This window comes from Ranitomeya imitator, chromosome 2 (assembly GCF_032444005.1).
Source record: "Ranitomeya imitator isolate aRanImi1 chromosome 2, aRanImi1.pri, whole genome shotgun sequence".
Taxonomy (NCBI): domain Eukaryota; kingdom Metazoa; phylum Chordata; class Amphibia; order Anura; family Dendrobatidae; genus Ranitomeya; species Ranitomeya imitator.
The window spans coordinates 389,836,815-389,862,366 of NC_091283.1; the positions used below are offsets into that span (position 1 = coordinate 389,836,815).

General features: G+C 46.9%; 1 protein-coding gene across 1 annotated transcript; it reads left to right on the plus strand.

Moving 5' to 3' along the window:
- The first annotated feature begins 2,834 nt into the window (after window positions 1-2,834).
- On the plus strand, window positions 2,835-24,137 carry LOC138667043 (oocyte zinc finger protein XlCOF8.4-like). Its single transcript, XM_069755296.1, has 6 exons — window positions 2,835-2,980; window positions 3,110-3,289; window positions 3,372-3,495; window positions 3,591-3,685; window positions 8,812-8,902; window positions 23,065-24,137. Exons 1-6 carry the CDS (start codon window positions 2,903-2,905, stop codon window positions 23,727-23,729), a joined length of 1,233 nt encoding a protein of 410 aa, XP_069611397.1. The 5' UTR covers window positions 2,835-2,902; the 3' UTR covers window positions 23,730-24,137.
- Window positions 24,138-25,552: the final 1,415 nt, after the last annotated feature.

Below are 25,552 nucleotides of genomic sequence, written 5' to 3' on the forward strand. Positions count from 1 at the left end.
GGGCACCGGGACTCTGCACATTAGGGTACAGCCGGCTCCACATGTAAGAGCTGAAGGGGGAAGTCTGCACTGGTGAGCGGTAATGGGGGAGCAGGGACTGTGTGATAGAGGGGACAGGACTCAGTCCTGGGGGGCACCGGACTCTGCACATTAGGGTACAGCCGGCCCCACATGTAAGAGCTGAAGGGGGAAGTCTGCACTGGTGAGCAGTAATGGGGGAGCAGGGACTGTGTGATAGAGGGGACAGGACTCAGTCCTGGGGGGCACCGGGACTCTGCACATTAGGGTACAGCCTGCTCCACATGTAAGAGCTGAAGGGAGAAGTCTGCACTGGTGAGCGGTAATGGGGGGCAGGGACTGTGTGATAGAGGGGACAGGACTCAGTCCTGGGGGGCACCGGGACTCTGCACATTAGGGTACAGCCGGCTCCACATGTAAGAGCTGAAGGGAGAAGTCTATACTGGTGAGCGGTAATGGGGGAGCAGGGACTATGTGATAGAGGGGACAGGACTCAGTCCTGGGGGGCACCGGGACTCTGCACATTAGGGTACAGCCGGCTCCACATGTAAGAGCTGAAGGGAGAAGTCTGCACTGGTGAGCGGTAATGGGGGAGCAGGGACTGTGTGATAGAGGGGACAGGACTCAGTCCTGGGGGGCACCGGGACTCTGCACATTAGGGTACAGCCGGCTCCACATGTAAGAGCTGGAGGGAGAAGTCTGCACTGGTGAGCGGTAATGGGGGAGCAGGGACTGTGTGATAGAGGGGACAGGACTCAGTCCTGGGGGGCACCGGACTCTGCACATTAGGGTACAGCCGGCTCCACATGTAAGAGCTGAATGGAGAAGTCTGCACTGGTGAGCGGTAATGGGGGAGCAGGGACTGTGTGATAGAGGGGACAGGACTCAGTCCTGGGGGGCACCGGGACTCTGCACATTGGGGTACAGCCGGCTCCACATGTAAGAGCTGAAGAGAGAAGTCTGCACTGGTGAGCGGTAATGGGGGAGCAGGGACTGTGTGATAGAGGGGACAGGACTCAGTCCTGGGGGGGGCACCGGGACTCTGCACATTAGGGTACAGCCGGCTCCACATGTAAGAGCTGAAGGGAGAAGTCTGCACTGGTGAGCGGTAATGGGGGAGCAGGGACTGTGATAGAGGGGACAGGACTCAGTCCTGGGGGGCACCGGGACTCTGCACATTAGGGTACAGCCGGCTCCACATGTAAGAGCTGAAGGGAGAAGTCTGCACTGGTGAGCGGTAATGGGGGAGCAGGGACTGTGTGATAGAGGGGACAGGACTCAGTCCTGGGGGGCACCGGGACTCTGCACATTAGGGTACAGCCGGCTCCACATGTAAGAGCTGAGGGAGAAGTCTGCACTGGTGAGCGGTAATGGAGGAACAGGACTGTGTGATAGAGGGGACAGGACTCAGTCCTGGGGGGCACCGGGACTCTGCACATTAGGGTACAGCTGGCTCCACATGTAAGAGCTGAAGGGAGAAGTCTGCACTGGTGAGCGGTAATGGAGGAACAGGACTGTGTGATAGAGGGGACAGGACTCAGTCCTGGGGGGCACCGGGACTCTGCACATTAGGGTACAGCCGGCTCCACATGTAAGAGCTGAAGGGAGAAGTCTGCACTGGTGAGCGGTAATGGGGGAGCAGGGACTGTGATAGAGGGGACAGGACTCAGTCCTGGGGGGCACCGGGACTCTGCACATTAGGGTACAGCCGGCTCCACATGTAAGAGCTGAAGGGAGAAGTCTGCACTGGTGAGCGGTAATGGGGGAGCAGGGACTGTGATAGAGGGGACAGGACTCAGTCCTGGGGGGCACCGGGACTCTGCACATTAGGGTACAGCCGGCTCCACATGTAAGAGCTGAAGGGAGAAGTCTGCACTGGTGAGCGGTAATGGGGGAGCAGGACTGTGTGATAGAGGGGACAGGACTCAGTCCTGGGGGGCACCGGGACTCTGCACATTAGGGTACAGCCGGCTCCACATGTAAGAGCTGAGGGAGAAGTCTGCACTGGTGAGCGGTAATGGGGGGGCAGGGACTGTGTGATAGAAGGGACAGGACTCAGTCCTGGGGGGCACCGGGACTCTGCACATTAGGGTACAGCCGGCTCCACATGTAAGAGCTGAAGGGAGAAGTCTGCACTGGTGAGCGGTAATGGAGGAACAGGACTGTGTGATAGAGGGGACAGGACTCAGTCCTGGGGGGCACTGGGACTCTGCACATTAGGGTACAGCCGGCTCCACATGTAAGAGCTGAAGGGAGAAGTCTGCACTGGTGAGCGGTAATGGGGGAGCAGGGACTGTGTGATAGAGGGGACAGGCCTCAGTCCTGGGGGGCACCGGGACTCTGCACATTAGGGTACAGCCGGCTCCACATGTAAGAGCTGAAGGGAGAAGTCTGCACTGGTGAGCGGTAATGGGGGGCAGGGACTGTGTGATAGGGGGACAGGACTCAGTCCTGGGGGGCACCGGGACTCTGCACATTAGGGTACAGCCGGCTCCACATGAGAAAGCCAAATCCTAATGGAGAAAGTCGCCAGATCCTTTCTTCCACTAGAGTTCAGTCACAGCCATATATGTGGTGTGTGGGTGGAAGTATGTGCTGGAGATTCCCCATTACTGGGCGCAGGGGACATTAACCCCCTCAGTGCTGAGCCTGTGATAAATCTCTGTATGTGACTATAATGGGACTGTGTGTTATACCGGGGGCAGGACGGGGCCATGACTGGATGTAGTGATCATGTGACGCCGGTAACAGCTCCGGAGGTTTCTTACATGGGATCTTTATGATTTTACATCGTCATCTTCTCCCCATTCAGGTCCCTACAATATCGGATCCTCTCAGTGGAGATCTTCTATATAAGAGAATTCTCCTGAGTGACCCTACAAGGATGGATAGGGACAGGGACAAGATGGCGGAGAGGATATTACACCTCACCCTGGAGATCCTCTTCCGGCTTACTGGAGAGGTGAGAGATTCTGATGACGTCACATTACACCATTCTTATCTATGGGAATAACACATGGACAGAACTGGAGAGGTGAGGACTCTGGAAATATCTGTAGTGAGGTTTATTAATGTGTCTCTCCATAACCAGGATTACACAGTAGTGAAGAAGACCTCTAGTGAGCGTTGTCAGGACCCTGTGTCTGAGGGATGGGGAAGACCCCTGAGCCCAATCATGGGGCCTCCACCTCACCCCCTGATACATGAGGACATCAATGATCAGAAGATCCTAGAACTCATCTATAAGATGATTGAGCTGCTGACTGGAGAGGTGACACTGCTGGGAATGCTGGGACATTATACAGTAATGCTATGGAGGGATCGGGGGATGACGGTATCATTCTATGTGCCAGGTTCCTATAAGGTGTCAGGATGTCACCATCTATTTCTCCATGGAGGAGTGGGAGTATTTAGAAGAACACAAAGATCTGTACAAGAACGTCATGATGGAGGTTCCCCAGCCCCTCACATCACCAGGTAATAGAACTAAATACACACGGCCTATAATTATTATTATTATTAATTATCTGTATGTAAAGAATGAAGTCAGTCCCTGTATGTGTTTCCTCCAGTTCTATCCAGTGAGAGGACAACACCAGAGAGATGTCCCCATCCTCTTCTTCCACAGGACTGTAAACAAGAAGATCCCGACGTTCCTCTGGATCAGGTAGATGGAGAGAAGGTGTCATGAGATCTTCCCTATGATGTGTAGATGGCTGTGAAGGTCTTTTGCTCAGTCTTGTTTTGTCCACCAGTATTATACACTTTTCAGACAATGTATTAGGCTGGAGTCATACTAGCGATTTTAAAATCGGTCCTATTTTGATGCAGGAGAGTCAGACAAGTGTAATGCAGGTGTCATGCGTTTTTTATGCGAGTGCAATCCGATTTTTCACAGCTAGCATCTTATGTACATACGAATGCAGTGTGATTGCTATCCGACTGCAATGCGATTTTAACATGAGCATTTATATAGAGAAATTCTCAATGTCATCTGCACATCGTTTTGAAAGGAAATATTCTTTAAAACACACACACATATATATACACTACGGTTCCAAAGTTTAGGGTCACCCAGACAATTTTGTGTTTTCCATGAAAACTCATACTTTTATTAATACAAATGAGTTGCCAAATGAATTGAAAATCTAGTCCAGACATTGGCAAGGTTAAAAAAAAAAAAAAGATTATTTGAAATAATAATTTTCTCCTTCAAACTTTGCTTTTGTCAAAGAATGCTCCCTTTGCAGCAACTACAGCATTGCAGACCTTTGGCATTCTAGTAGTTAATTTGCTGAGGTAAGGCTGGTTTCACACTTGCGTTTCTAAACGCATGCGTTTTAAAAAAAAACGCATGGTGAAAAAACGCGTGCAAACGCTGCATTTTTTTGACGCATGCGTTTTTGCATGTGGTGAAAAAAACGCGGCGTTTTGACGCATTTACATGCGTTTTTTCATGCGTTTGCGTTTTTTAAACGCATGCAGATAAATGTGTGACAGCTGCCAATCATCAAAATAAAGTAAAAAACCCACTATAAACAGAAAGAGCTAGGGGTAGGGTTAGGGGTAGGGATCCTAACCCTAAAGGGATCCTAACCCTACCCCTAACCATAAAGGGATCCTAACCCTACCCGTAACCCTACCCCTACCCTTAAAGGCATTAGGGGTAGGGTAGGGTTAGGGGTAGGATCCCTTTATCAATTTTATGGTGTGGGGTGGTTTATCAGTGTGTTGTTTTTTTTTGTTTTTTTTTAAAACGCATGCGATTTTAACGCATGCAAATGCATGTGGTTCAAAACGCATGCGTTTACATAGACATCAATGCATTTTTTTGCCGCAAAAAAAAGCCGCTAAAAATACTACGTTGCATTTCTGCAACACAACACATGCAGAAAAAAACGCATGCGTTGCAAAAACGCATCATAACGCATACAAAAAACGCATGCGTTTTTAATGTTAAATATAGGGGAAAATGCATGCGTTTTTTTGCGTTTTTTACCACAAAAACGCAAAAAAAAAAACGCAAATGTGAAACCACCCTAATCTGGAGAAATTTCACCCCATGCTTCCAGAGGGCCCTCCCACAAGTTGGTTTGGGTTGATGAGCACTTTTTGCGCACCATACGGTCAAGCTGCTCCCACAACAGCTCAATGGGGTTGAGATCTGGTGACTGCGCTGGCCACTCCATTACAGATAGAATACCAGCTGCCTGCTTCTTCCCTAAATAGTTCTTGTATAATTTGGAGGTGTGCTTTGGGTCATTGTCCTGTTGTAGGATGAAATTGGCTCAACCAGCTGCCTGCTTCTTCCCTAAATAGTTCTTGCATAATTTGGAGGCATGCTTTGGGTCATTGTCCTGTTGTAGGATGAAATTGGCTCCAATCAAGCGCTGTCCACAGGTTATGGCCTGGCGTTGAAAAATGGAGTGATAGCCTTCCTTATTCAAAATCCCTTTTACCTTGTTCAAATCTCCCACTTTACCAGCACCAACGCAACCCCAGACCATCACATTACCTCCACCATGCTTGACAGGTGGCGTCAGGCACTCTTCCAGCATCTTTTCAGTTGTTCTACATCTCACAAATGTTCTTCTGTGTGATCCAAACACCTCAAACTTGGATTCATCTGTCCATAAAACTTTTTTCCAATTTTCCTCTGTCCAATGTCTGTGTTTTTTGCTCATATTAATCTTTTCCTTTTATTAGCCAGCGGACAGGATAGAAGAGATGGATTACATACAGTAAATTCATATAGAATCAGTAGATATATAGATGTCAGTGACAAATACAATTAGTGCAGTGTGTGTGCAACTTACTGTACATGTATTTAAAAAAAGATTATTTTTCTGGAAAAAAAAATGGCGTGAACTCCAGCCTAATTTTGTTAACCAGCATCGGGAAAGCCGACGGCTAATCCATTTCTCCCACGATGTGTTCAGCTCTGCTGCGTCTAGATGGCAGGCTGCTTCGTTGTGTGATGCAACCACGCAGTCGGTCATCCAGCAGACACTGAGCACCATGTGCTCAGTGTCTCTCTGCGAACTCCTATTACCTATCTGAGGGCACCGCAAGGGTGATAAAGTTCTCCTGCTCGTGGTGCCGTCAGACAGGTCCTGCGATTTCACAGCCAGTGAACTCACTTCACATTTCTGACATCAGCGCGAGTGCCGTGGGAAATTATATCTTTTTTTATCACACACGCCTTGGTTTTGCCTTCCTCTTTCTCATTCTTTCACTTTCAATTTCTTCAACTTTGAATCTACAACTAAATACTAACAGCATCCAGGGGTCAATTTATAGAGTAAACCTTTCCATTTCTTCCAAAATTTTCTGCACTCCTAATATGTATCAAGTGCTAACAATGAGCAGTAGATGCTACACAACCTCACTCTACAGAGCCCCACATAGGAAACAAGCACTTCAACTACAGTCTATTGTATATGCAGTGAACCACAGGGATGTCAAACTCAAATACACAGAGGGCCATAATTAAAAGTTTGGACAAAGCCGCAGGCCAACCTTTATATTTTTTTAAAAAAGCTTTGACTTTTTCAAATTGAAACAAACTTAAAGGGCTTGTACCACAAACAAAGTGCATTTCAATTTATAGATTTTTGAAAAAAAATATTGGAATGATATGTTTAGTAAGAGCAGAAAAAAGCATATAGCCCAGTGATGTTTATACCTCAGCCAGTTGTTCCGCTGCTCCAGTCTCTTCAGTGTCTTCAGATCCTCTGTATGGCGGTGCGTTGTATTGACATTCACTTTGCTGAAATGACCCACGCAGAGGGGAGATGATAGGAAAGGGAGCGTCAGCTAATGCTCCTTCCTCCATCATAAACTGTTTAGGCATCTAGGATGCTGCTATAGTTGAAAGTGCGACACTGGCCAAACATACTCCAGGGACATGTCGTGGCCCAAATATCCTCGCCCTATGGGACAGATTTGACAGTGGGCCAGGACATATGTGACCTAGACACTTTTCCAAAAACACTCCCCTTATCTGCAGGGCTGACCCTCTGTAACTCCCCTGCCCAGCTGCAGGACTGACCCTCTGTAACTCCCCTGCCCAGCTGCATGGCTGACCCTTTGTAACTCTCACCTGCCCAGCTGCAGGACTGACCCTCTGTAACTCTCCCATACTCAGCTGCGGGGCTGACCCTCTGTAACTCTCCTGCCCAGCTGCAGGGCTGACCCTCTGTAACCCCTGCCCAGCTGCAGAGTTGACCCTCTGTAACTTCCCTGCCCAGCTGCGGGGCTGACCCTCTGTAACTCTCCCCTGCCCAGCTGCAGGGCTGACCCTCTGTAACTCTCCTGTCCAGCTGCAAGGCGACCCTCTGTAACTCCCCTGCCCAGCTGCATGGCTGACCCTCTGTAACTCTCCCCTGCCCAGCTGCAGGGCTGACCCTCTGTAACTCCCCTGCCCAGCTGCAGGGCTGACCCTCTGTAACTCCCCTGCCCAGCTGCAGAGCTGACCCTCTGTAACTCTCTCTTGTCCAGCTGCAGGGCTGACCCTCTGTAACTCCCCTGCCCAGCTGCTGAGCTGACCCTCTGTAACTCCCCTGCCCAGCTGCAGGACTGACCCTCTGTAACTCCCCTGCCCAGCTGCATGGCTGACCCTCTGTAACTCTCACCTGCCCAGCTGCAGGACTGACCCTCTGTAACTCTCCCATACTCAGCTGCGGGGCTGACCCTCTGTAACTCTCCTGCCCAGCTGCAGGGCTGACCCTCTGTAACTCCCCTGCCCAGCTGCAGAGTTGACCCTCTGTAACTTCCCTGCCCAGCTGCAGAGTTGACCCTCTGTAACTTCCCTGCCCAGCTGCGGGGCTGACCCTCTGTAACTCTCCCCTGCCCAGCTGCAGGGCTGACCCTCTGTAACTCTCCTGTCCAGCTGCAGGGCTGACCCTCTGTAACTCCCCTGCCCAGCTGCATGGCTGACCCTCTGTAACTCTCCCCTGCCCAGCTGCAGGGCTGACCCTCTGTAACTCCCCTGCCCAGCTGCAGGGCTGACCCTCTGTAACTCCCCTGCCCAGCTGCAGAGCTGACCCTCTGTAACTCCCCTGCCCAGCTGCAGGGCTGACCCTCTGTAACTCTCCCCTGCCCAGTTGCAGGGCTGACCCTCTAACTCTCCCTTGCCCAGCTACAGGGCTGACCCTCTGTAACTCTTATTTGCCCAGCTGCAGGGCTGACCCTCTGTAACTCTCCCCTGCCCAGCTGCCACAGTCCATAACTATCACATAAAAGTGACTATAATAAACCATAGCATTAACCATTTATTTACAGTACTTTTCACCAGTGTTCTGTAATTACAGTATATCCTGCAGTATCACAAATATACTTTTATGTAATATATCAATTATCTTCTAGGATCTTCCATTCTTTTACATCAAGAATATGACAGTGAGTTTTCTTTGTTTTCCCACCTTCACGGTCCTCAGATCTTAACCCTATAATGCATGTCTGGGACAAGGTACAATTGGTTGTTCAGAGCATCTCAGCACCTTCATCTAATTTGCGGCAACTGCAAGAACCTATCCTGTTGGCATGGGCCAGTATTCCTGGGGAACAATCTCAGCACCTTGTGCAATCTATGACGTGATTAATATCTGAGGTTCTGAAGAAGAAAGAAGATCCTATATGTTACTAGATGGGTGTCTCTAGTAATGTGGCCATTCAATGTATCTTTTATATCTGTGGGAGATGACAGGATAAAGCTGATCATAGACATTAGATGTTGTCTGGATCTTCTCAAACTGCTTCATGTGTCAGTGACTTTTACAATCTTTGTTTCAGGGTGAAGATCTGCCCCATATTAATAGTACAGAGACATATGTGAGGGATGATGAGTGGTGTAAAGAGGAGATTCCTACAGATAACCGCACAGGTGAATAGTGACCACTAAATGCAGAGAAGCCACAAGTTCTACTCAGTCACTGGCTTGTAGAATAACTTTAGATCTTCAAGTTTTTTTGGGTGTGTTCACATGGAACTTTTGATGTGGATTTAAAGAGCTGATTCATTAAAGTGACTATCCGTGACTATTTCTCTTACAATGTGCTAAGAACTGAAGGTACCGTTACACTAAATGACTTACCAATGATCACGACCAGCGATACGACCTGGCCGTGATTGTTGGTAAGTCGTTGTGTGGTCGCTGGGGAGCTGTCACACAGACAGCTCTCTCCAGCGACCAACGATCCGGGGAACAACTTCGGCATCATTGAAACTGTCTTCAACGATGCTGAAGTCCCCGGGTAACCAGGGTAAACATTGGGTTACTAAGCGCAGGGCCGCGCTTAGTAACCCGATATTTACCCTGGTTACCATTGTAAAAGTTAAAAAAAAAAAAAAAACAGTACATACTCACATTCCGATGTCTGTCACGTCCCCCGGCGTCCAAAGGGTTAAAACTGCTTTCGGCAGGAGCGCTGCTAATGCACGCGCTGCTGCCGAGAGCTTTCCCTGCACTGTCAGCACCGGCCGTAAAGCAGCGGTGACGTCACCGCTGTGCTCTGCTTTACGGCCGGCCGGCGCTGACACAGTGCTGGGAAAGCTCTCGGCAGCAGACCGTGCATTAGCAGCGCTCCTGCCGAAAGCAGTTTTAACCTGTGGACGACGGGGGACGTGACAGACATCAGAATGTGAGTATGTACTATTTTTTTTTTTTTTTACTTTTACAATGGTAACCAGGGTAAATATCGGGTTACTAAGCGCGGCCCTGCGCTTAGTAACCCGATGTTTACCCTGGTTACCAGTGAACACATCGCTGGATCGGCGTCACACACGCCGATTCAGCGATGACAGCGAGTGATCAGCGACCAAAAAAGGTCCTGATCATTCCCCACGACCAACGATCTCCCAGCAGGGGCCTGACCGTTGGTCGCTGTCACGCTTAACGATTTCATTAACGATATCGTTGCTGCGTCACAAAAAGCAACGATATCGTTAACGAAATCGTTATGTGTGAAGGTACCTTAACACAAGTTGCTTGATAACTACCGAAATGTTGTGCCTGCTGCCGATCTCTGCGGGCATAGAGCGGTCACACACCGCTCTTTCTTTTGATTCTGCGTCTTATGGTGATGTCACGTTAACAGAACAGTGGCTTCTCTTCTACTCTGTTCTGTGGGTGGGGTGTGACTGCCGACGTCATCTGATTGATAGTTTATCTGTGGTAAACTGGCTTTCAAGCACCATGATGTATGAAGTCCTGCCTTGTCGACAGAGCAGCCCGGAAGAAGAGCTGCTCTGCTGACGTGGAGCCGCTGAATAGTCGTCAGAAGCAGTAGTTGACCACTGTGAGATGGCGCCTGGTACAACAGGCAGGTAATTGCCTCTTTTAGCAACTGCCTGTCTACTACTACTCAAATTTCACATACATATATACTACACCAAGACAAATGTAGATGATGAATTTTCAGACGTGTATTTATGTAGCATTTCTTCTTATGCCTTCTTTGAGAAAGGAAGAAAATGTTGTTTAAAAAAATTCAGACATTTAACTGTGGATGTCTGTTTTTGTACACCTGTATACTAGTTTATTTTGATACCCCTACATGCGACACCAATACAGCAGGATTTTGCAGTTGCTAGCTTTTTGGACATGAACTTTTGTCAAATTTAATGTAAAAATTTATGGAAAAAAAATACTGGCAATTGCGATGAACAATTTGGGAAAAGCACACTGACCAGATATATGAGAAAGGCTCAATCTATCCTTCTACACGTTCTCCTCGCACGTGTATTTTGGTAGCCAGGCTGCATCCCCAAGTAGTAAGTGATCGGTGGCATTATTTGCATCATCCACAACTACGTTTTTTTGTTCTCCTACTCCTCTGTTTCTATCTCCCTGTCAGGCCTCCGTCCCTGAGTGTGTGACAATGATACAGGTGTATACTCCCAGTCATTCACTTGTGCCAAACTCAACTCCAGTCTGATCAAGTTGCTGTTGGTGCCATCACTGATTTACGACTTGATGAACCCCACAGAATTTCGAGGAATGGTGGTGTGTTCACAGCCTTGCTGAAAGATGCTATTATTTCTTACACAAAGGGGTGCCTGGTCTGTGCTCACATGGGTAGCATTACATGGTCAGTCTCCCTCTTGACATTAAGCTTAAATGTGTTCTGCACCGTAGAGAAGTAACTACGGTCATGTACAGTACATGTCTGTCATGGCTCGCTGTGCAAAGGTTTTGAATGGCAGCGATGCAGTCTTGCAACCAGAACTTAACCCCTTCCCGACCTTTGACGCCACGTAGGCGTCATGAAAGTCGGTGCCAATCCGACCCATGACGCCTATGTGGCGTCATGGAAAGATCGCGTCCCTGCAGATCGGGTGAAAGGGTTAACTCCCATTTCACCCGATCTGCAGGGACAGGGGGAGTGGTAGTTTAGCCCAGGGGGGGGTGGCTTCACCCCCTCGTGGCTACGATCGCTCTGATTGGCTGTTGAAAGTGAAACTGCCAATCAGAGTGATTTGTAATATTTCACCTATTATAACGGGTGAAATATTACAATCCAGCCATGGCCGATGCTGCAATATCATTGGCCATGGCTGGAAATACTAATGTGCCCCCACCCCACCCCACCGATCGCCCCCCCAGCCCCCCGATCTGGCCGGTACACTGCTCCGGCTCCCCTCTGTCCTGTGCTCCGCTCTCCCACGTGCTCTTGTCCGCTCCCCCGTGCTTCAATCACCCCCCCCCCCGTGCCCCGATCACCCCCCCTGCACTCCGATCCACCCCCCTCCATGCTCCGTTCCACCCCCCCGTGCTCCGTTCCACCCCCCCGTGCTCCGTTCTACCCCCCCGTGCTCCGTTCCACCCCTCCCGCGCTCCGATTCACCCCCCCATGCTCCGATCCCCCCCCCCCCCCCCGTGCTCCTCCCCACCCTATCATACTTACTGATCCTGCCGGGGTCCGTCCGTCTTCTCCCCGGGCGCCGCCATCTTCCAAAATGGCGGGCGCATGCCGAATATAATCTATCTAAGTGATCAAAATAAAAAAAATAATAAATGACCCCCCCCCCCCCCCCTTTGTCACCCCCATAGGTAGGGACAATAAAAAAAATAAATAATTTTTTTTTTCCACTAATGTTAGAATAGGGTTAGGGTTAGGGGTAGGGTTAGGGCTAGGGGTAGGGTTAGGGCTAGGGGTAGGGCTAGGGGTAGGGTTAGGGTTTCGGTATGTGCACACGTATTCTGGTCCTCTGCGGATTTTTCCGCTGCTTATTTGATAAATCCGCAGTGCTAAACCGCTGCGGATTTATGGCGGATTTACCCCATTTTTTCTGCGCATTTCACTGCGGTTTTACAACTGCGATTTTCTATTTGAGCAGTTGTAAAACCGCTGCGGAATCCGCACAAAGAAGTGACATGCTGCGGAATGTAAACCGCTGTGTTTCCGTGCAGTTTTTCTGCAGCATGTGTACAGCGATTTTTGTTTCCCATAGGTTTACATTGAACTGTAAACTCATGGGAAACTGCTGCGGATCCGCAGCGTTTTCCGCAGCGTGTGCACATACCTTTAGAATTAGGCCATGTGCACACGGTGCGGATTTGGCTGCGGATCCGCAGTGGATTGGCCGCTGCGGATTCGCAGCAGTGTTCCATCAGGTGTACAGTACCATGTAAACATATGGAAACCAAATCCGCTGTGCCCATGGTGCGGAAAATACCGCGCGGAAACGCTGCGTTGTATTTTCCGCAGCATGTCAATTCTTTGTGCGGATTCCGCAGCGTTTTACACCTGTTCCTCAATAGGAATCCGCAGGTGAAATCCCCACAAAAAACACTGGAAATCCGCGGAAAATCTCCAGGTAAAACGCAGTGCCTTTTACCTGCGGCTTTTTAAAAAATGATGCTGAAAAATCTCACACGAATCCGCAACGTGGGCACATAACCTTAGGGTTAGGGTTGGAATTAGGGTTGTGGTTAGGGGTGTGTTGTGGTTAGGGTTGTGATTAGGGTTATGGCTACAGTTGGGATTAGGGTTAGGGGTGTGTTGGGGTTAGGGTTAGGGCTGTGATTAGGGTTATGGCTACAGTTGGGATTAGGGTTAGGGATGTGTTGGGGTTAGGGTTAGGGTTAGGGCTGTGATTAGGGTTATGGCTACAGTTGGAATTAGGGTTGTGGTTAGGGTTAGGGTTGGAATTAGGGTTGTGGTTAGGGTTAGGGGTGTGTTGGGGTTAGGGTTGTGGTTAGGGGTGTGTTGGGGTTAGGGTTGTGATTAGGGTTATGGCTACAGTTGGGATTAGGGTTAGGGGTGTGTTGGGGTTAGTGTTGGAGGTAGAATTGAGGGGTTACCACTGTTTAGGCACATCAGGGGTCTCCAAACGCAACATGGCGCCACCATTGATTCCAGCCAATCTCGTATGCAAAAAGTCAAATGGTGCTCCCTCAATTCCGAGCCCTGACTTGTGCCCAAACAGTGGTTTACCCCCACATATGGGGTACCAGCATACTCAGGATAAACTGCGCAACAATTACTGGGGTCCAATTTCTCCTGTTACCCTTGTGAAAATAAAAAAATTCTTGCTAAAACATCATTTTTGAGGAAAGAAAAATGATTTATTATTTTCACGGCTCTACGTTGTAAACGTCTGTGAAGCACTTGGGGGTTGAAAGTGCTCACCACATATCTAGATAAGTTCCTTGGGGGGTCTAGTTTCTAAAATGGGGTCACTTGTGGGGGGTTTCTACTGTTTAGGCACACCAGGGGCTCTGCAAACGCAACGTGACGCCCGCAGACCATTCCATCAAAGTCTGCATTTCAAAAGTCACTACTTCCCTTCTGAGCCCCGACGTGTGCCCAAACAGTGGTTTACCTCCACACATGGGGTATCAGCGTACTCAGGAGAAACTGAACAACAACTTTTGGGGTCCAATTTCTCCTGTAACCCTTGGGAAAATAAAAAATTCTGGGCTAAATAATTATTTTTGAGGAAAGAAAACGTATTTATTATTTTCACGGCTCTGCATTATATACTTCTATGAAGCACTTGGGGGTTCAAAGTGCTCACCACACATCTAGATAAGTTCCTTTCGGGGTCTAGTTTCCAAAATGGGGTCACTTGTGGGGGGTTTCTACTGTTTAGCCACATCAGGGGCTCTGCAAACGCAACGTGACGCCCGTAGAGCATTCCATCAAAGTCTGCATTTCAAAACGTCACTACTTCAATTCCGAGCCCCGGCATGTGCCCAAACAGTAGTTTACCCCCACATATGGGGTATCACCGTACTCAGGAGAAACTGGACAACAAATATTGGGGTCAAATTGCTCCTGTTACCCTTGGGAAAATTAAAAAATTCTGGGCTAAATAATTATTTTTGAGGAAAGAAAACGTATTTATTATTTTCACGGCTCTGCATTATAAACTTCTGTGAAGCACTTGGGGGTTCAAAGTGCTCACCACACATCTAGATAAGTTCCTTTCGGGGTCTAGTTTCCAAAATGGGGTCACTTGTGGGGGGTTTCTACTGTTTAGCCACATCAGGGGCTCTGCAAACGTAACGTGACGCCCACAGAGCATTCCATCAAAGTCTGCATTTCAAAACATCGCTACTTCACTTCCGAGCCCCGGCATGTGCCCAAACAGTGGTTTACCCCCACATATGGGGTATCAGCGTACTCAGGAGAAACTGGACAGCAAATTTTGAGGTCAAATTTCTCCTGATACCCTTGGGAAAATAAAAAATTGCAGGCTAAAAGATCATTTTTGAGAAAATATTTTTTTTTTTTATTTTCATGGCTCTGCGTTATAAACTTCTGTGAAGCACTTGGGGGTTCAAAGTCCTCACCAAACATCTAGATTAGTTGCTTTGGTGGACTAGTTTCCAAAATGGGGTCATTTCTGGGGGATCTCCAATGTTTAGGCACACAGGGGCTCTCCAAACGTGACATGGTGTCCGCTAATGATTGGAGCTAATTTTCCATTTAAAAAGCCAAATGGCGTGCCTTCCCTTCCGAGCCCTGCCGTGCGCCCAAACAGTGGTTTACCCCCACATATGGGGTATCAGCGTACTCAGGACAAACTGGACAACAACATTTGGGGTCCAATTTCTCCTATTACCCTTGGCAAAATAGGAAATTCCAGGCTAAAAAATCATTTTTAAGGAAAGAAAAATTATTTTTTATTTTCATGGCTCTGCGTTATAAACTTCTGTGAAGCACCTGGGGGTTTAAAGTGCTCAATATGCATCTAGATAAGTTCCTTGGGGGGTCTAGTTTCCAAAATGGGGTCACTTGTGGGGGAGCTCCAATGTTTAGGCACACAGGGGCTCTCTAAACGCGACATGGTGTCCGCTAACAATTGGAGCTAATTTTCCATTCAAAAAGTCAAAAGGCGCGCCTTCCCTTCCGAGCCCTGCCGTGTGCCCAAACAGTGGTTTACCCCCACATATGAGGTATCGGCGTACTCGGGAGAAATTGCCCAACAAATTTTATGATCCATTTTATCCTATTGCCCGTGTGATAATGAAAAAATTGAGGCGAAAATAATTTTTTTGTGAAAAAAAAGTACTTTTTCATTTTTACAGATCAATTTGTGAAGCACCTGAGGGTTTAAAGTGCTCACTAGGCATCTAAATAAGTTCCTTGGGGGGTCTAGTTTCCAAAATGGGGTCACTTGTGGGGGAGTGCCAATGTTTAGGCACACAGGAGCTTTCCAAACGCGACATGGTGTCCGCTAACGATGGAGATAATTTTTCATTCAAAAAGTCAAATGGCGCTCCTTCCCTTCCGAGCCTTACCATGTGCCCAAACAGTGGTTTACCCCCACATATGAGGTATCAGTGTACTCAGGAGAAATTGCCCAACAAATTTTAGGATCCATTTTATCCTGTTGCCCATGTGAAAATGAAAAAATTGAGGCTAAAAGAATTTTTTTGTGAAAAAAAAGTACTTTTTTCCTATCGCCACGACAGCACCCCTACGAGAGAGGGGATCCGCCCACCTTCCGGACAGGAACCTACAGGATTTAAAGGGGCGGTCCCCCTCACCACTCCAGTTTGGGTTCCTGTCCGGACGGCGGGAGCCTGCAGCAGCAGTCTTACCCGGGCCTCCATGCCTCCGCGCGGTATCTGTTAGGAACGGCGGAATCGGTGGCTCGGAAGCAGCGTCGGGGGTGTCCTGCGTGCAGACCCCCCCTCGTCTGGCCATATGGAGCGCGTCCCAGGAGTCGGGCAGTGCCGTCCTGGTCCGCGGTTGAGCGCGGTGTGCAGCGTCCACACCGGCGCTGGTGAACCCGGAAGTAGTTGGTACGCTTCCGGGGTAAGCCGGGGGAGGAGCGCTGCAGCGCTGTAAAAGAGCGACGCCTAGAGCAAGAGGCGCGCAACCATGTCCTCAGTAGGGGACGCCGAGCGCCCTCATGGAGAGGGAACGGAAGAGCGCAGTAAGAGCGGTAGCGGCCGCTCAAGAAGAAGCAGCAGCAGCGTGGTACGGGGGCAGCAGCGTGCGAGCGCCCCAGCGTCACATTTGGATCCTACTCCTCCAGAACCGGTATTCACAGGATCAGCCTTATGGTGAGTGTTAAATCAGACACCTGGTGCTGATATGGTCTGTTATTTGTGCTTTGTTTTAGGGAAAAAAGACCACAAAATCTAAGCACAAGCAATGTGCTCTATGCATGACACCAATGCCTGATAGTTATACTAAAAGGCTGTGTCAGGCTTGAATATCCCAGACCTTAGAAGAGGAAGCTCCCCTTCGGTCATCAGACCTCAGAGCGGTCATCAGGGAGGAAATTAGCTATTCCCTTAGAGGCAGCCGCCAGGAAAGGTCGGGCAGGGACATATCGCCAGGATCTAGTTTGTCCCTGCAAGAAGGGGAATGTTCCCGCTCCTCATCTCCATCCTCCTCAGATGAAGAGGGAAGGCCTTGCTTCTCGGTGGACAACATGGACATGTTAGTTAAAGGAGTCCGAGCTACCATGGGTGTTGCAGAGAGCAAGGAACCAAGGTCCGCACAGGACATAATGTTTGCGGGCTTGTGCCAGAGGAGTCGTAAGGCGTTCCCGGTGGTGGATACGGTTAAGACTCTTATAAAGAGAGAATGGGATAAGCAGGATAAGGGTTTCCTTCCATCATCAGCTAAAAGAAGGTATCCCTTTGAAGATAATGAGCTGGCAGAGTGGATGAAAGTCCCGAAAGTGGATGCAGCGGTGGCTTCTACATCTAAAGCCGGTACCTTGCCGCTAGAGGACGTGGGCCTTCTGAAAGATCCATCAGATAGGAAGGCGGACATGTTTTTAAGGAAAGTTTGGGAATCAGCTGCAGGGGCGTTTAAACCTGCTATCTCTAGCACGTGTACGGCTAGATCCGTCATGGTGTGGATATCCCAACTGGAAGAACAGCTGAAGTCCAAGGTGCCCAGAGACAAGATGCTGAACTCACTATCGCAAATACGTGAAGGGGTGGCGTATTTAGCGGACGCGTCAGTGGACTCTTTAAAATTGGCGGCAAGATCAGCAGGCCTCTCAAACGCTGCTCGCCAAGCCCTATGGCTTAAGACCTGGAAAGGGGATGCCCAGGCGAAAGCTAAACTGTGTACAATACCGTGTAGGGGTGAGTACCTGTTTGGCCCGGTATTGGATGATATCCTAGCTAAGGCTGAGGATAGGAAGAAAGGTTTTCCTAAAGCTTTCAATCCTACCTTTAGGAATACCTTCAGGAGACGCTTCCAATACCGAAGACCTTACCACAACTGAGACTGGGAACCATCGGACCCAAAAAAGAAAGGTTCGGACTTTAATGCTTCATCATCTTCCTCAAGAAGAAGAAGAAACTATCGTTAATAGAGATCTTCCAGTAGGGGGCAGGTTAAAATTCTTTTATGCTCAGTGGGCCAGAATAACTTCGAGCAATTGGGTTCTGGGTATAATCAATTCAGGGTTAAAATTAGAGTTCCGGGAAAGACCTTCTGAATTTTATATCTTGACTGCCCCTGATTCCTTAGACCAACAAAAGGCCCTTGAAAAAGAGGTCCAAATGTTAAGACGAAAGAAAGTCATAGTAGAGGTTCCAAAACATCAACAGGGGAAAGGGTTCTATTCCCCTTTATTTTTAATCTCCAAGCCAGATGGATCCTTTAGAACCATCATAAACTTACGGAGATTGAACAAACATCTAGAGTATCATGCCTTTAAGATGGAATCGATTAAATCGGCAACTAAACTTCTCTTTCCCAGATGTTATATGACAGTCCTGGATTTAAAAGATGCGTATTACCATCTGCCCATTCACCAGGATCATCAACAATTCCTCAGAATGGCGGTGCGCTTAAACGACCAGGTCAGACACTTTCAGTTTGCTGCAATGCCCTTTGGTCTATCCATGGCACCGAGGGTGTTTACGAAAGTCATGGTAGAAGTAATGGCCTATGTCAGAGAACAGGATACGTTAATTATACCCTACTTGGATGACTTCCTGGTAGTGGGGAATTCCTTTTGCCAATGCAGTACTCGCCTAAATCATGTAATATCTTCCTTACAGGACTTGGGTTGGATAGTCAATATGGAGAAGTCAAAACTCGACCCATCAACAACTCAGACTTTCCTAGGTATTCTGCTGGACTCGGAAGTGCAACAATGTTTCCTTCCGGAGGAGAAAAAGCAGAGGATTGTGCACAAAGTCAGTACGGTAACAAGGAAGCCAGATCTGACTTTAAGAGACGCTATGTCCCTTCTGGGATCTCTAACGTCCTGCATACCAGCTGTCCAGTGGGCCCAATTCCACACTCGAGTGTTACAGGCCCAAGTCTTGGATACAGAGAAAAGTCTTCAAGGGCAATTAGGCGGAAGACTCAGGCTGTCCACCGCCACTCTACACAGTCTGAGATGGTGGTTAAACAGAAGACATTTAGAGAAAGGAGTACGCTGGAGTGTAGTACCAGACAACACGGTCACAACCGATGCCAGTCCAATAGGTTGGGGAGCTCACATAGGAGATGTTTGGACTCAAGGGCAATGGTCTCTCTTAGAGGCTCAAGAGTCCTCAAATTGGAAAGAGCTCACAGCAGTAAAGAAGGCCTTACTCAGGCTGCTTCCATCTCTGCAGGATTCACATGTAAGAGTCCAGACAGACAACACAACAGTAGTGGCGTACCTCAACCATCAAGGGGGTACAAGGGCAAGATCCCTAATGAACACCGCCACAGACATACTCGAAATAGCCGAAGCCCACTTTCGCTCTCTATCAGCGGTACACATTCGGGGAGAGCTCAACACAGAGGCAGATTACCTCAGCCGTCATTCTCTACGTCAGGGAGAATGGGTTCTAGATCGACGGGTGTTCAGACAGATAGTGGATCTGTGGGGATTGCCCGTAATCGATCTATTTGCAACGAGAGAGAACAGGCAGACCAGGAAGTTCGCTTCTCTTCGGGTGGCGGACAAGCCCTGTATAATAGACTCCCTTCAAATACACTGGAATTTTCCTCTAGCTTACGCGTTCCCTCCAATGTGTCTGATCCCGATAGTCCTCAGGAAGATCAGGGAGGACAGGGCGAGAGTGATCCTGATTGCCCCCTTTTGGCCCAGGAGGGCATGGTTCTCGTTACTCAGGGCAATGTCTGTGTCCGACCCCTGGGTACTGCCGACCAGCCCGGAGCTTCTTTCTCAGGGTCCATTCAGTTACCCCAATGTGGAATCCCTGCATCTGACGGCGTGGAATTTGAGAGGGAGTTATTGAGGAGAAGAGGGTTTTCAGAGGCTCTCATATCTACCCTTTTAAATAGCCGGAAAGAAGTCACAACTAAAATCTATGCTAAAACTTGGAAAAAGTTCCTTGCCTTCTACCAAAATCCCTTTTCTGGCAAGGTCCCAATTCCGGCTATTCTGGAGTTTTTACAGAAAGGCCGTGAATTGGGCTTGGCGGTAAATACCCTTAGAGTCCAAATATCAGCTTTGGGAGCGTTGTATTACAGTGATGTGGCGGGAAATAGATGGGTTTCCCGATTTATCAGGGCCACTGAACGTAGTAAACCAGTGTATATTCCTAGATTACCACCATGGGATCTAAATTTGGTTTTAGACGCCTTAACAGAACCCCCCTTTGAGCCATTAGATTCTGTCTCCATAAAAAATTTAACCTTAAAAACTGCCTTCCTAGTAGCCCTGACCTCTGCTAGGAGAGTGAGTGACTTACAAGCTTTGTCGATAGACCCCCCTTATTTAATGGTCTTTCAGGACAGGGTAGTGTTAAAACCTGATCCAGCATACCTACCAAAAGTAGCTTCCAAATTTCATAGAAGTCAGGAAATAAATTTACCATCTTTCTGTGACAATCCGAATTCAGCTGACGAGCAGAAATATCACAAGTTAGATGTCAGAAGAGCTCTATTAGAGTACCTACACAAAACAGAACCATGGAGGCAGAGTAGGGCTCTGTTTGTTTCCTTTCAGAATCCAAGGAAAGGGGCGAGTGTAACTAAAGCGTCTATCGCCAGATGGATAAGAGATGCCATATATCTTGCTTATACTGCTAAAGGCCAGACACCACCAGATGGCATCAGAGCCCACTCCACTCGAGCCATGGCCTCATCCTGGGCGGAAAGAGCGGACGTCTCCATAGACGTAATATGTAAGGCGGCAACTTGGTCATCTCCTTCCACCTTTTATAGACACTATCGTCTTGATTTATCTTCAGAGGCCAATTTAGTTTTTGGCCGTACAGTACTTAGTGCTGTAGTCCCTCCCAGGTGATTGATCTTTGAAAATCTCTCGTAGGGGTGCTGTCGTGGCGATAGGAAAACCGGTTTTTACGTAGCGGTAATAGGATTTTACGGAGCCACGACAGCACCCGCACATTCCCCCCCGTAGTTATTCACTGGTTTCTGCACCCTTTGGGGAAAGTGTGCTTGTTAAAAATCACTCTTTAGAAGGTGATGGTATTTAGTAATGTTTAAGTATATATGTTTATGTACTAACTCAATGGCGGTGTCCCTTATACTCTGAAACACAAACTGGAGTGTTGAGGGGGACCGCCCCTTTAAATCCTGTAGGTTCCTGTCCGGAAGGTGGGCGGATCCCCTCTCTCGTAGGGGTGCTGTCGTGGCTCCGTAAAATCCTATTACCGGTACGTAAAAACCGGTTTCATTTTTACGGATCAATTTGTGAAGCACCTGGGGGTTCAAAGTGCTCACTATGCATCTAGATAAGTTCCTTGGGGCGTCTAGTTTCCAAAATGGGGTCACTTGTGGGGGAGCTCCAATTTTTAGGCACACGGGGGCTCTCCAAACGTGACATGGTGTCCGCTAAAGAGTGGAGCCAATTTTTGATTCAAAAAGTCAAATGGCGCTCCTTCCCTTCCAAGCCCTGCCGTGCGCCCAAACAGTGGTTTACCCCCACATATGAGGTATCAGCGTACTCAGGACAAATTGGACAACAACTTACGTGGTTCAGTTTCTCCTTTTACCATTGGGAAAATAAAAAAATTGTTGCTAAAAGATAATTTTTGTGACTAAAAAGTTAAATGTTCATTTTTTCCTTCCATGTTGCTTCTGCTGCTGTGAAGCACCTGAAGGGTTAATAAACTTCTGCAATGTGGTTTTGAGTACCTTGAGGGGTGCAGTTTTTAGAATGGTGTCACTTTTGGGTATTTTCAGCCATATAGACCCCTCAAACTGACTTCAAATGTGAGGTGGTCCCTAAAAAAATGGTTTTGTAAATTTCGTTGTAAAAATGAGAAATCGCTGGTCAAATTTTAACCCTTATAACTTCCTAGCAAAAAAAAATGTTGTTTCCAAAATTGTGCTGATGTAAACATGTGGGAAATGTTATTTATTAACTATTTTGTGTCACATAACTCTCTGGTTTAACAGAATAAAAATTCAAAATGTGAAAATTGCGAAATTTTCAAAATTTTCGCCAAATTTCCGTTTTTATCACAAACGCATAATTTATTGACCTAAATTTACCACTAACATGAAGCCCAATATGTCACGAAAAAACAATCTCAGAACCGCTGGATCCATTGAAGCGTTCCTGAGTTATTACCTCATAAAGGGACACTGGTCAGAATTGCAAAAAACGGCAAGGTCTTTAAGGTCAAAATAGGCTGGGTCATGAAGGGGTTAAGATGAGAACAAACTGAGCAGATAGCGAGCGATAAGAAAATAAATAGTAATAGTGCACGTAAATGACATAGGGTACTTAGATGACACTATTAGTACATTATTATTAGTATGAGGTGGTCTCTCCAGAAAATGAAGTAAACAGCCACCCTGGTAGTTAGAAAATAATCAGCCATGGGCTTAGGCGAGGACTATCCTCATAATTTTACGTAACTGACCTGCTAGATAGTACAAATAGACATCTCTTTATCTACTTTCAGTGTGAAAATTTCATGTAGTTTTAAGGTCAAATTTATGCAGAAATCTGAAAAATTTCAAAAGATTCACAATCTTTCAAGCACCAGTGTAATGCTAAGTGATCTACAAAAGAACCAGGGACGGACAACTATGTTTGCAGAGGACACTGTTGCAAGTATTTTTTCAGATCCCCCAGTGCGCAAATATTTAGCCAATGTTTCTATTGGCTTACATGACACATACTGTATAAGAATATGAAGGACTTGTTCTCCTTTCTTGTATCCACTCTTTAGTTACATTAATAAAAAAACAAAAAAAACAACAACAACTTTTTCTCCAAAGCTATAACTTGTGTACATGAGCAATCTCCTCCAATGTGCTATAGTTCTTGTACTTCTCAGAGAATGTATGAGAAGGAATTTCCTAATAAAACTGATTACAGATCCATTTTACGACTCACCACTGAACGTGTAACTGGATCAAATTCATGACAGACACAATGAAACATAAAATGAGAAGATGGCTATAATAGAGTAGTGAACATTTGTAAGGACATAACCTGGTGACCTAACACTGTGATCTCAGTCCTTCCTTGTGGTCTAATGTTTTAGTCTGTCAATAATTGAATTGTATTGCAGTTTGAATGGAAATGCTGTAAAGTATATAATAATATAATTAGTAATATTGTTCCAATGCAGTGTTAATGAAAAATAATAAAATCATTTTTTATTCTTGACAGATGACTGTACCAGGAGCTCAGAGGGACATCTGATGTTCTCAGGTTTTTCAGCTGATCATTTTGGTATCACACTCGATACTTGTGAAGAACATGCCATTATACCAGATGCACCTCAGGACCTTCTCAGAAAAAACCTGTCATCTGATCCTTTTCAACAGGTCCTTTTTTCTGCTTCAGCAGAGACAAATATGGAAAACGAAAGTCACAGAAGGGTTGTTGAACATGAAATAGCTGACATAAGGGAGAAACCATTTTCATGTTCAGAATGTGGGAAATGTTATAGTGAAAAATCCATACTTGTTCAACATCAGAGAATTCACACAGGGGAGAAGCCATTTTCATGTTCAGAATGTGTGAAATGTTTTACAGACAAATCAAGTCTTGTAAAACATCAGATAATACACACAGGTGAGAAGCCATTTTCATGTTCAGAATGTGGGAAATGTTTTAATCGAAAAACAAATCTTGTAACTCATCAGAGAATTCACACAGAGGAGAAGCCATTTTCATGTTCAGAGTGTGGGAAATCTTTTTGTGATAAATCAAATCTTACTAGACATCAGAGAACTCACAGGGAGAAGCGATTTTCATGTTCAGAATGTGGGAAATGTTTTCATCGAAAAACAAATCTTGTTATACATCTAAAAACTCACACAGGAAAGTAGCCATTTTCTTTTCGCAAAGTTTTAATGACTTCGTAACAGCATAATATCACAATAAATTGAAAATCAAAGTCTGGAAGAGGAAGAACAAAAGAAAGGAATATATAGACTTCATTACATAAAGCATCAAGGCGCTTGAATAAATAGGAATAATCATGGTACAAATATCATGAAACCAATGTAGTATATGGATAAAAAAGACAAGGAGAAGACCATAAAAAGCCAAAGAGATCCATGGATATTCATGATTTTATAGAGTAGACTGGATTAGAATCAGGGTGTAAGGACATCGACTGGTGGGAAACTAGTCTACAATTCGTTTGGTATTATTGTTTTGTTTTGCCTGAAGGAGATGCCTTAATAAGAATTTTTTAAACATCTGGGCATTAAAACCATGTTTTAACAATTTTATCTATTGTGTCTTGGGTATTTATACTCACCTTCTTAGTAACTATGATGACCCCCATCTCCGAAAGCTCCAAAAGCCGGACCAGACCAGTATATATGTGACATCATCACTCCGCACCGCCAAGATAGACTAGATAGCTCAGAGAATCTTTTATGCAAAGATAAGGGGACCCAGTACCACCTCGAAACAATTTTATAGCTTGTCTCTTTTAATTTAGTGGCCATAACTGATTTGTGGAAGAGGAAAAAGTATTTTTCCTATTGATCTTTCGTAAATGTTCTTTGGAGCTCAGTCCCGCAAGCCTTGCAAAATGAAGGCATAGCATCTGCTGGCACCTCCGCATGGTTTCCTTAGGCTGCTGTCACACTAGCAGTATTTGGTCAGTATTTTACATCAGTATTTGTAAGCCAAAACCAGGAGTGGGTGATAAATACAGATGTGGTGCATATGTTTCTATTATTCTTTTCCTCTGTTTGTTCCACTCCTGGTTTTGGCTTACAAATACTGATGTAAAATACTGACCAAATACTGCTAGTGTGACGACAGCCTTACTCCCAATAACACGTCAGCTTTCTCACCGCCCCGGCGTGCTTAGTGTGCGCACTCTCCTGGCAGGCATTTAGTTAAGTTATTGTTTGCACTTGCAAGGTGTCTCCCAGCTGACAGCTGAGAGGCATCTTGTATATAAGGTGCCTGAGCAACTCCTATGGTTACTGTTAAGTATAGTTGAGTGAATTTGTTCGGATTCCCTCTTATTCAGCAATCTATAGCTCTTACCAAATAAGCTGCAGAGGGAACCCGACTTCCTGGATTGCGCCGGCTGATCAGCTGTTTGGCTCCGCACCTGCTTTTGTCACGGCTGTGTGTGTCACGACACATGCATGGAGAGCCCAACAAACAGGCTCTCCATGCATGTGTCTCAAACATTACCATTAGTAACACACTACACTGTCATAGATTAAAATCCTGCAGGGCATGCAAGGTCCCTGTACTCATGCCAGCACATGTCTAGACCTGTTTGAAGTTTGCCAATGATCATCTGGATGATCTAAAAGAGGCGTGGGAGAAGGTCAAGGACGACTGTACCATATTGGAGTATGAATGGGGTCATGTATCGTGAAATTTTGGCCAACAACCTCCTACCCTCAGAAAGAGCATTGAAGATGGGTTTTCCAGCATGACAATGACCCGAAACACAGGGAAACCAAGGAGTGGCTCCGTAAGAAGCATTTCAAGGTCCTGGAGTGGCTTAGCCAGTATCCAGACCTGAACCCAATAGAAAATCTTTAGAGGGAGCTGAAACTTAATGTTGCCCAGTGGCGACAGCCACAAAACCTGAAAGATCTGGAGAAGATCTGTATGGTGGAGTGGGCCAAAATCCCTGCTGCAGTGTGTGCAAACTTGGTCAAGAACTACA

What these genes read in the sequence shown, in the direction of transcription:
- LOC138667043 (XM_069755296.1), top strand. Translation starts at nt 2,903, where the DNA reads ATGGATAGGGACAGGGACAAGATGGCGGAGAGGATATTACACCTCACC. An exon ending in TCTTCCGGCTTACTGGAGAG is followed by an intron (nt 2,981 to 3,109) that starts GTGAGAGATTCT and finishes CTCCATAACCAG; the next exon opens with GATTACACAGTAGTGAAGAA. An exon ending in TTGAGCTGCTGACTGGAGAG is followed by an intron (nt 3,290 to 3,371) that starts GTGACACTGCTG and finishes TCTATGTGCCAG; the next exon opens with GTTCCTATAAGGTGTCAGGA.